Source organism: Hyperolius riggenbachi, chromosome 3, assembly GCF_040937935.1.
Source record: "Hyperolius riggenbachi isolate aHypRig1 chromosome 3, aHypRig1.pri, whole genome shotgun sequence".
Classification (NCBI taxonomy): Eukaryota; Metazoa; Chordata; class Amphibia; order Anura; family Hyperoliidae; genus Hyperolius; species Hyperolius riggenbachi.
In genome coordinates, this window is record NC_090648.1 from 517,073,819 (window position 1) to 517,086,089 (window position 12,271).

A 12,271-nucleotide genomic window follows, 5' to 3' on the forward strand; every position below is an offset into this window, starting at 1 on the left:
CTAAAAAACACACTGTATTGTGTTAAATAAAGTAATATCTAAAAGACTTTGCCTTACAATCACTTTTTTTTTAAGTGTTCAAGTGTAACAAACATTTACACTAGTTATGTGTTGCCTTTGCCGAAGAGGCCGTTCTCTGCATTGTGCTGCTGATGCGATATAATCAGTCACTGCAGGGAGGACGGAGCTTATTGGTTATGACTTCAAACTGCAAAGTCCTGTGGACACCTAGATAGATTTTGGATGGTCTTTACTTATTCATCCATCCCCTGAGGTTGCACGTTGCACTATCTATTATGATACACTGTCTTACTTAGTCTTACCTGGAGTTACTTTGTCTTATTCATGTTCTTATGATCCTATCTGTTATGCATATGTACTATATATATATATATATTATTTTGATCATATGATTATCTTACAGGGCAATGTGTTTACATGTATCGATTGTGCAATATTTTGAATATTATCACAGAGTGCCCCTCTGTTTTTGGTTTTAAGTGTTTTTATTGGTTTTGTGCTCAATAAAGATGATTTATATTTTTGGATATACTGGTTGAGTGGTGCGGTTTCTTAGGGAACTTCTGTTCTTTTGTTGATACATATGCATTGTTTGGTTCCTTTCTGCACACTCCCGATTATACATTATATATTATTTTTGATTATTCCATATTTTATGGTATAAGTTGATGGTGCTAGCCCATTTTTTTGTTCTTATGTTTAACCTAGATAGATTTTATCGAGTAGGTTGGCCCTGCCTGATGCTCCTCCCTCCGTGCAGTGACTGATTATATCTCATCAGCAGCACAATTAGGAAACAGACTCTACCTCTCTTGCAGGCAAAGGCAACAAATAACCAGTGTAAAATGGGCAGTGTTAATATTTTTTTTACTCTTGAACATATCTTTTAGATATTACTTTAATTAACACAATAGTGTTGTTTTTAGAGTGAATACCACTTTAAGTGTAGGGCACACATTAGTAGCTTAAGACTGGAGCTGTAAAAACCGTCCCCATTCAGTTGAGATAATTAAAATGTAAAACTTATATTTTTAGCTTTTAAACTTAAAGCGGAATATAACCCAGCATTTCAACTTTGCTCTAAAACATTATTTACAGCATATTATATGCAACCAGCATTTTTTTTTTTACTAGACCAGCATTGGAAGGGTTACTGTCATGATCGGTGTCAGCACGCAGAGAGAATCTGATTATTGGTGATCTGCAGTATCACCAAGAATGCAGATATATATACCCGATTATTGATGATCTGCAGTATCACCAAGAATCCGATATATACCCGATTATTGATGATCTGCACAATCACCGATAATCAGATATATTGCTAACCTCTGGGCACCAGCAAAAGAAACACAATAAAGACAGTAATATCACGGAAGTGTGGAAATGTCCACCACACAGCAATTCCTCAGAGGTGTGGTTACCTCTGAATGGGAACCCCGTGAGTGAGATCCTCTATCCAGGCAGAGTGAGGAATCTCGACCCCTAGCAGTAATCGTCTGCTTGGGGCAGGCGTCTCGGAGAGGCAGGCCTCAGAGATAACCCTCCAGTGGGAGACGTTCCCCAGAAGGGAGAAAGGTCAGACAGGCAGAGGTTCAGCAACAGAGATGGCGGCAGGCCGGCAGCAGTACAGGAGCGGAAGGAAGAAGAGTAATCGGTAATCAGGCAGAGGTCTGCAACAAGAATCAGATAGGCAAAGGTACAATAACGAGAGAGAGAGAGTAGTCAAGGATAGCCGAAGTCAAACACAGATACAATATCAAATACAATCCTAACTAAGGTGTGAAATCCTTAGTATCAACACCAGGGCACTGAACTAAGGTCTGAGCGCTAACACAGAATGTATTCACGACAGCAGACAACTTGCTACTGAGTAGCAAGTCCTATTTGTAGCAAGTGAGCTGCCCTGCGCCGCCCTGGAGCCCCAGCCCATCCCCAGTGGAGATGGAGTCAGCTGACTAGCCTGGTCAGCTGACTCCCCGTCTTGAGGCATAAAGATCCTGCCTCCTTGCGCGTGCGCGCGTTATACGCCGGGTAAGTGCCGGCAAAAGAGACCCCACAGGCAGGGCCGGGCCGAGGCAGAGGCTGGAGAGGCTCCAGCCTCAGGGCACAGTGTAGGAGAGGGCGCACAATTCATTCAGTTGTCATTCCCAATTGTGTTTGAAGCAGAAAGAAATAGGAAAAGGGGATACATGGCAGTGACTGCAAGTCAGATAACTAGAGATTAAGGTGTTGGGGAGGTTGGGGGCCCTGGGGCGCCTCTTAGTCTAATAGCAATCAGTGTGTGACGGCTGGGGTGAGAGGGATGGAGGGGCGCACTTTGGTGTCTCAGCCTTGGGTGCTGAAGGACCTTGTCCCAGCTCTGCCCACAGGAGGCAACTGCGCGGCCGCCAAGCATACGGACTCCGCCGACCGCACAGCCCCGCTCGGCGGCACGCCGGCGGTGAGAGTCTGGGAAGCGGAGCCCGCTGCCTCATGCCTGCTGGCAGCAGGTCCGCTATCCCTCACAGTTACACACAGGGCTTTAAAGTTCCTGGAGATTTCTGCAGATGCATCCGAAGCTGACATAGATACATTTTGTTTACATAAATGTATCTAAGTGTGGCATGTGACTCACTGTCTCTGACTGAGAAGGAGCTGGAGGACAGCCAAAGAGTGTGTAACATTTCTCAATTGTTACATTCTATTCAGGGCTCGTTTCCACTAGTGCGGCGTGCATCTCACAGACGCACGCCGGCACTGAGCGGGTGGGCGGGACCGCAGGCGAATCCCATGAGCCGTGCCATGCACGGCTATGGGATTCGCAGCCTCCGCCGTGAATTCTGCGGGGGGTTCTGGCCGAATCGCTCCCGCAAGCGATTCGGCCGCGGCGCCGTTATCCCCTATGGCAGAGTTTCCCCGTGCGATTCATGTGCGGGGAAACTCTGCGGAATCGCGGCGGATACCGCGATAGTGAAAATGGGCCCTCAGTTAAAATGTATCTATCTGAACTTCTGCATATCTCTCCACGGAACTTTAAACCTCTGTGTTTAACCCTTCCAATGCTGGTCTAGTAAAAAAAAAAATGCTGGTTACATATATGTTTTAGAGCAAAGTTGAAATTCAGGGTTATATTCCACTTTAAAGGGGCACTACAGCGAAAAACTATAAAATTGAAAATATGTGCAAACATATACAAATAAGAAGTACATTTTTTTTCCAGAGTAAAATGAGCCATAAATTACTTTTCTCCAATAATGCTGTCACTTACAGTATGTAGTAGAAATCTGACATTACCGACAGGTTTTGGACTAGTCCATCTCTTCATGGGGGATTCTCAGCAAGGCTTTTATTCTTTATAAAGATATTCCCTAAAAAGGATTGGCCAGCCTCCCTGCTCCCTACTCAGTTTTTTGGTATTTGGACAGAGCAACTGCCATTCACTATGTGCTTCTGACAATAAATAAATCCCTGAGAATCCCCCATGAAGAGATGGACTTGTCCAAAACTTGTCACTTCTGTCAGATTTCTACTACCTACTGTAAGTGACAGCAACATAGGAGAAAAGTAATTTATGGTTCATTTTACTCTGGAAAAAAATGTACTTCTTATTTGTATGTGTTTGTACATATTTTAGACTTTACAGTTTTTCGCTGTAGTGCCCCTTTAAAAGAAGTCTGTGTTATTCGAGGAAAGTTCTGTTTAGGAGTAGGACTATACATACAAGCAATTGTTTAATCAGTTTATGTTCAGTTCAGGTTTGCTTTCATTTCATGAAATAGTTTTCCCTGTGAAGGGGAAGCAGAAAGGCTGATATTAATATGAATCCATGTATAATTCCTGAGTGTGTGAATGTCGGTAAGCTCATCTATCAGAGGCGACAATGTGCTGTAATTACTGAGTTATTCCTGCAATGCTGTAACCCTATTTCTGTATAACGCATTTACACCGCTCCCCCCACCCCCGATCTCACTCTCTCTCTCCTCCTGATTACAGTACGGAAACAAGAGATTATTAAAGTGACAGAGCAGCTGATAGAGGCGATTAGCAATGGCGACTTTGAGTGCTACACGTGAGTATTCCAGCGATGACACTCGGTGACTTCTTCACCTTTCTCTCTTTTTTAGCTATAATGACCTTTGATAACACGCTTAGGCCCGCCTCTCACTGACGGCGCTTTACGATTCCTAAGGGGTGGTTCCACAGCAGCATTGCGACCGCTGAGCCCAGCAGCATTTGTGCTGCAATCCCCAATCATTTCTACACAAGGCAATTAGGGGCTAAGTGTCATCACTCCAGGAACCACACAGAAAATGGCAGCACCTCTCAAATCGGAAATCCAGAGTGATTTCCAAAATGCAACAGCGGTCGGACACTAATGGGTCCCAGCAGAGATGGATTAACGTGTGCCTAAAGTCATCTAAAGGAAAAGAGTTTCACTTACTTGGGGCTTCTACCAGCCCCCTGCAGCCATCCTGTGCCCGCTCCGGGACACACCGATCCTCCAGCCCCCTGCAGCCGTCTTGTGCCCGCGCCGGGACACACCGATCCTCCAGTCCCCCTGCAGCCGTCCTGTGCCCGCGCCGGGACACACCGATCCTCCAGCCCCCTGCAGCCATCCTGTGCCCGCACCAGGACACACCGATCCTCCAGCCCCCTGCAGCCGTCTTGTGCCCGCGCCGGGACACACCGATCCTCCATCCCCCTGCAGCCGCCTTGTGCCCGCGCCGGGACACACCGATCCTCCAGCCCCCTGCAACCGTCCTGTGCCCACACCGGGACACACCGATCCTCCAGCCCCCTGCAGCCGTCTTGTGCTCGCGCTGGGACACACCGATCCTCCAGCCCCCTGAAGCCGTCCTGTGCCCGCGCCGGGACACACCGATCCTCTAGTCCCCCTGCAGCCGTCCTGTGCCCGCGCCGGGACACACCGATCCTCCAGCCCCCTGAAGCCGTCCTGTGCCCGCACCAGGACACACCGATCCTCCAGCCCCCTGCAGCCGTCCTGTGCCCGCTCCGGGACACACCGATCCTCCAGCCCCCTGCAACCGCCCTGTGCCCGCGCCGGGACACACCGATCCTCCAGCCCCCTGCAGCCGTCCTGTGCCCGCGCCGGGACACACCGATCCTCCAGCCCCCTGCAACCGTCCTGTGCCCGCGCCGGGACACACCGATCCTCCAGCCCCCTGCAGCCGTCCTATGCCCGCGCCGGGACACACCGATCCTCCAGCCCCCTGCAGCCGTCTTGTGCCCGCGCCGGGACACACCGATCCTCCATCCCCCTGCAGCCGTCTTGTGCCCGCGCCGGGACACACCGATCCTCCAGCCCCCTGCAGCCATCCTGTGCCCGCACCAGGACACACCGATCCTCCAGCCCCCTGCTGCCGTCCTGTGCCCGCACCAGGACACACCGATCCTCCAGCCCCCTGCTGCCGTCCTGTGCCCGCACCAGGACACACCAATCCTCCAGCCCCCTGCAGCCGTCCTGTGCCCGCGCCGGGACACACCGATCCTCCAGCCCCCTGCAGCCGTCCTGTGCCCACGCCGGGACACACCGATCTTCCAGTCCCCTGCAGCCGTCCTGTGCCCGCACCAGGACACACCGATCCTCCAGCCCCCTGCAGCCGTCCTGTGCCCGCGCCGGGACACACCGATTCTCCAGCCCCCTGCAGCCGTCCTGTGCTCTCCCCGGGACACACCGATCCTCCGGTCCCCCTGCAGCCGTCCTGTGCCCGCGCCGGGACACACCGATCCTCCAGTCCCCCTGCAGCCGTCCTGTGCTCTCCCCGGGACACACCGATCTTCCAGTCCCCTGCAGCCGTCCTGTGCTCTCCCCGGGACACACCGATCTTCCAGTCCCCTGCAGCCGTCCTGTGCCCACACCAGAACACACCGATTCTCCAGCCCCCTGCAGCCGTCCTGTGCCCACGCCGGGACACACCGATCCTCCAGCCCCCTGCAGCCGTCCTGTGCCGGCATCGGTCCTCAACCATCCTCCGTTCCCTCCCCGCGTATCCTTATCTGTGTTCCCGGCCGCAATATCATTCTGCTGGTGGAATGTGAGCAAAGGTAGGCGTGGCCAGGGCCACAAGTTAATTACAGATCTCTATTTCAGAACAAAACTGCAATATCAAACCGGTATATGAGTTTAGGAGGGTGATATTTCATCCCTCTGCTTCCCAACAAATATTGCACTTGTAGGATAACGTCATAACCAAATGCAAACATAAAACAGAAATGTTCCTTCTTAAAGAGACACTGAAGCGAGAATAAATCTCGCTTCAGAGCTTAAACGCCGCTATCCCGCGGCTAAACGGGGGTCCCTTACCTCCCAAATCCCCCCCTGCAAAATCCGCGACCAACTTGGTCGTAGATTTTGCTGCTGTTGAGGCAGGGCTAACGGCTGCAGCCCTGCCTCTCAGCGCCGTCTATCAGCGGCGCATCACCGCCTCTCCCCCGCCCCTCCTAGCAAAGGAAGACTGAGAGGGGCGGGGGAGAGGCGGAGATACGCGCTGATAGACGTGTGTGAGGCAGGGCTGCGGCAGTTAGCCCTGCCTCTATGTGGAAGAGATCCCCGGGACTCCATGAGGGGATTTGGGAGGTAAGGGACCCCCGTTTAGCCGCGGGATAGCGACGTTTTAGCACACATGCCCCTGCTGAATATAAGCTCTGAAGCGAGATTTATTCTCGCTTCAGAGTTTCTTTAAAACAGAAAGTATTTGTGATAATTCAGTTGGAGTGAACACATGGGGCTTGATTCACAAAGCGGTGCTAACTGTTTAGCATGGGTGTGCTAACTGTTTAGCACGTGAAGTGCCGTTCGCGGACTTTTGCGCGCGCAAAGTGCCGTGATTCACGCTATCGCAGACTTTTGCGCGTGCAATTTGCCGCGATTTGTGCGAATCACGGCAAATTGTGCGCGCAAAAGTCCGCGATCGCGCGAATCACGGCACTTTGCGCGCACAAAAGTCCACGAACGGCACTTCATGTGCTAAACAGTTAGCACACCCATGCTAAACAGTTAGCACTGCTTTGTGAATCAAGCCCATGATGTTCCCACAATGCATCACTGCTGAATATACAAATCATCCCCTGTCCCTGTAAGCTAGCCACACCTCCAGATCCGCTGGGATGCAATGATGTGTCAGCTTGTTACATTGTACAGAGCCATAATAATCCAACATGCATACAGACTGTTTCGGATTGTTTGATCCTCATCAGTGCATGGCATAGATTAATGTGGCTCTATGGGTAGGACATAAAATATCCAGAGTTACAGACTACCCAGCAAGCTGATGGTGAACCAGAACTCATTGGAGTGTGTAAGGGACTACAAAGGACCTAAAATCCCTCTTACCATGCTAAATAAAAGTTTGCCTTCTAAAACTAGAAGGTATTTGTGAAAATTTAGGTTGGAGTGATCATATAATGTCTTCCGCAATGCATCACTGCTGAGTATGCAAATCATCATTTGCTTTCCCTGTAAGCTAGCCACACCTCTAGTGCTAACATAAAACTATGACAATTCCAGAAATACTTTCTGAATGCATTTCGTGGATCACTGTGCACTTCGTCAGGAGAAGGGATTGTATATTGTTCATTAGCTCTGCATTAAAGTGACATAGTGATTCTGCTATGATCTCACAACCCTCACAGGGGAAAACCATAGAGGGGAAGCACGTACAGCATCCAGCTACATGTGCAGGCAGCCATAAACCAGACTGTCTACCATCCCTTGTACACATTTCGGTTTATGGCTTATATGATCATCTCAGGGTTTGGCGAACACACAGTGCACACAGAACACACAGAAATGTATTATTTTGCAGAAACTCTATGAACTCTATATTAGCGAACCCCTCATTATACTGCTCCTTAACAGTAGCTCTTCATTATAGTGGACTTCTCAATATATCACCCCTATTAGTGCCCCTTCAGTATAGAGTCCCCCTCAGTGCTCCCTTCATGGACTGCAACAGGTTCACTGGTGGGTAAAGAGTCTGACCCCTCACTTCCTGTGTGTCGCTGGTGACAGGAAGTCAGGTTAATCACTTCCGGGGACACAGTCAGCCATAATAGCTTCACACAAAGCCTCAGAGTGTTCTGTGCTGAATGCAAAACAAGTAAAGTGTAGGTCGACACCATTGGGCTTTCATGTGTGCCTCTTCCTTGTTGCTGACTCTTATTCTTGTTGCCTTGCAGTAAGATGTGTGACCCGGGAATGACGGCCTTCGAGCCGGAAGCTCTGGGGAATCTGGTGGAGGGCCTGGACTTCCATCGCTTCTACTTTGAGAATTGTGAGTTGGGGAATTTTTGGGAAGTATTTATATAATAAAATGTCACAGGCATATAGCTTAACATATTGAATTATTGTATTATATATTTTTTGATATGGATTAACTACTATAGGACCCCGCGCGGATTGAAATCGACGCCCTGTTCTGATGGCTATCTGGCTGCAAGGGCGTAGATTAGAATACACCGTTGCCGCGTGTTTTCGCTGCTTTCGTTGCTCCCGACGATCTCCCCGCTGTCTCCCCACTGCAGCTCACTTGCTCTGCCATCTCTATTCCAGGGGGTCCGTACGCACTGCCCCCTTCTCCCCCCCAGTAGCCTGGATGGGGTAGCAGCCAGGAAGGGGGAGCACTTCCTGCAGTGCTGATCACTGTACTTAAGTGGGCGGCATTGCAGGAAGTGATGCGGTGAGCGGTCGAACGCAAGGAAGTAAGTGAGTAATTGCTTCCCCACTCGCTGCCAGCTCTAAATTTAGCTAAAATAGCTGGAGCGGGAGCGCGGACAGGGAAGCCCCAGATGAGGGAGGGGTGGTCTGACCCCCCTCCTCACTGCTGTGCGCGCTGCTCCCCCTTTCTGCCTGCTACCACCTCCACCCGGCGCCCCCCCCCCCCCCCCACACACACACACTTTTGCCACCGGAGGAACCCGCCTCTCCCAGCCTCATGGGCAACCCAGGGCAGGCTAAATGGGAATGTAAACTTTTAACATGGGAACCTTTCACCGGGATCTGCTTACCTCGCGAACAGTTCTGCCATCCCTAATGTTGCCATATATGATATTATTGTGTATTTGCTGAAGTATGCACACGGGAGCTGGGGTACAGAGCTTCTAGAACAAGCCGCAGCAGAGCCCACATTATTAGAGTGACCATATTTTTGTGGGTCCAACCTGGGACGGGGGGGGGGGGGGGGTGGGGGGGGGGGGCGGCGCGCGCAGCGCGCCGCGGCGAAAAGTGGGAAGGAGTGAGGAGCACGCAGCGGCGAAGACTGGGGGAGGGCGGCGTGCGCGCCGCGCCGAAAAAATGGGCGTGGCCATGACATTGTATGGGCGGAGCTAACGTAATGATGTAACAGCGAGGCATAAGAAAGCAGTGTTTACGCCATGATGTGGACAAACGAGACTTTGTATCATGGGTGTGCAGAAACTGTGTGATGCTAATAGTATACCGTAACCACAAAGCAGCAAACATAGCCATCTATGACCATTAAATAATAAATGCAGTAACAGTTACCCCGGACACCAGAAAATAAACGCAATAGGCAACATGTCAGTATAAAATAAATGCAATGCGGGCAAACATGTCAGTACAAAATAAACGCAATGCGGGCAACATGTCAGTACAAAATAAACGCACTGCGGGCAAACATTTCACCAGAAAAGAAACGCACTGCGGCCAAACATTTCACCAGAAAAGAAACGCACTGCGGCCAAACATTTCACCAGAAAAGAAACGCAATGCGGGCAAACATTTCGCCAGAAAAGAAACGCACTGCGGGCAAACATTTCGCCAGAAAAGAAACAATGCGGGCAAACATTTCACCTGGAAAAGAAACAATGCGGGCAAACATTTCACCTGGAAAAGAAACAATGCGGGCAAACATTTCACCTGGAAAAGAAAGCATTTACTCACCTGGCAGAAGTGTCCGGCCTCTGGCGCGCTGCTCCGTCCCGGGACCGTCTTCCTCCTCCTGCTCTTCTCTCCCGCGCTGACAGGGCTACGGCAAGATGGCGCCCGAAGCCCTGTACTAGTGACACAAATAGGTCTCCAGTACAGGGCTTCGGCAGCCATCTTGCCGTAGCCCTGCTCGCCTGCCGGTGTCGGAAACAGACACCGGAAGACGAGGCTGGAGCGGGGCTGCGGGCAATGAACTGGCACGGCGTCTATAGACGCCGCTGCCAGTTCATTGAGGAGAGAGTGGCCAGAGTCCCGAGGCCGGGACGTCCCGCTGCTGAAAGCGGGACATTTCCCGGGACCTCATTAAGCCTGGGACAGCGGACCCCGAATCCGGGACGTGTCCCGGGCAATCCGGGACGTCTGGTCACTCTAGCTCTGACTGAAGTCAGACTGGATTAGCTGCATGCTTGTTTCAGGTGTGTCATTCAGCCACTTCTGCAGCCATAGAGAGCAACAAGGCTGCCAGGCAACTGGTATTGTTTAAAAGAAAAATCCATACCCCTCTCAGTTTAGGTTCCCTTTAAACAGCGGGGGGCGGGGCAGACTGCGACAGGAATCCAGTTGTTAGCCAATTCAATGCAGGCAGAAGACAGGGAGGGAGGGGAGCAGTAGCAGCAGGGCAGAGCAGGGCGGCGGTGGGCCGAGGACGGAACACTGATGTCACATACTCCCGCAGCTGGGACGTCCTGCATCTAAAAGTGGGACTTTTCCTGGGACCCAAGCCAGCCTGGGACAGGGGACCCAGAATCTGGGACCCGTCCCAGGTAATCTGGGACGTATGGTCACTCTACACATTATGCACATGGGAGGTGGGGTACAGAGCTTCTAGAACAAGCCGCAGCAGAGCCCACATTATGCACATGGGAGCCTGGGGTACAGAGCTTCTAGGACAAGCCGCAGCAGAGCCCACATTATGCACATGGGAGCTGGGGTACAGAGCTTCTAGAACAAGCCGCAGCAGAGCCCACATTATGCACATGGGAGGTGGGGTACAGAGCTTCTAGAACAAGCTGCAGCAGAGCCCACATTATGCACATGGGAGGTGAGGTACAGAGCTTCTAGAACAAGCCTCAGCAGAGCCCACATTATGCACATGGGAGGTGGGGTACAGAGCTTCTAGAACAAGCTGCAGCAGAGCCCACATTATGCACATGGGAGGTGGGGTACAGAGCTTCTAGAACAAGCTGCAGCAGAGCCCACATTATGCACATGGGAGGTGGGGTACAGAGCTTCTAGAACAAGCCTCAGCAGAGCCCACATTATGCACATGGGAGCTGGGGTACAGAGCTTCTAGAACAAGCCGCAGCAGAGCCCACATTATGCACATGGGAGCTGGGGTACAGAGCTTCTAGAACAATCCGCAGCAGAGCCCACATTATGCACATGGGAGGTGGGGTACAGAGCTTCTAGAACAAGCTGCAGCAGAGCCCACATTATGCACATGGGAGGCGGGTACAGAGCTTCTAGAACAAGCTGCAGCAGAGCCCACATTATGCACATGGGAGGTGGGGTACAGAGCTTCTAGAACAAGCTGCAGCAGAGCCCACATTATGCACATGGGAGCTGGGGTACAGAGCTTCTAGAACAAGCCGCAGCAGAGCCCACATTATGCACATGGGAGGTGGGGTACAGAGCTTCTAGAACAAGCTGCAGCAGAGCCCACATTATGCACATGGGAGGTGGGTTACAGAGCTTCTAGAACAAGCCTCAGCAGAGCCCACATTATGCACATGGGAGGTGGGGTACAGAGCTTCTAGAACAATCCGCAGCAGAGCCCACATTATGCACATGGGAGGTGGGGTACAGAGCTTCTAGAACAAGCCGCAGCAGAGCCCACATTATGCACATGGGAGGTGGGGTACAGAGCTTCTAGAACAAGCCTCAGCAGAGCCCACATTATGCACATGGGAGGTGGGGTACAGAGCTTCTAGAACAAGCTGCAGCAGAGCCCACATTATGCACATGGGAGCTGGGGTACAGAGCTTCTAGAACAAGCCGCAGCAGAGCCCACATTATGTACATGGGAGCCGGGGTACAGAGCTTCTAGAACAAGCTGCAGCAGAGCCCACATTATGCACATGAGAGCCGGGGTACAGAGCTTCTAGAACAAGCCGCAGCAGAGCCCACATTATGCACATGGGAGCCGGGGTACAGAGCTTCTAGAACAAGCCGCAGCAGAGCCCACATTATGCACATGGGAGGTGGGGTACAGAGCTTCTAGAACAAGCTGCAGCAGAGCCCACATTATGCACATGGGAGCTGGGGTACAGAGCTTCTAGAACAAGCCGCAGCAGAGCCCAC

General features: G+C 51.5%; 1 protein-coding gene across 1 annotated transcript in view; it reads left to right on the forward strand.

Moving 5' to 3' along the window:
• CAMK2A (calcium/calmodulin dependent protein kinase II alpha) overlaps positions 1–12,271 on the forward strand; it is a 131,359-nt gene that overhangs the window by 99,095 nt on the left and 19,993 nt on the right. The window contains exons 11-12 of the mRNA XM_068278418.1: positions 3,997–4,072; positions 8,203–8,297. Coding sequence (XP_068134519.1) covers positions 3,997–4,072; positions 8,203–8,297 — 171 coding nt within the window. The remainder of the gene's footprint in view (positions 1–3,996; positions 4,073–8,202; positions 8,298–12,271) is intronic.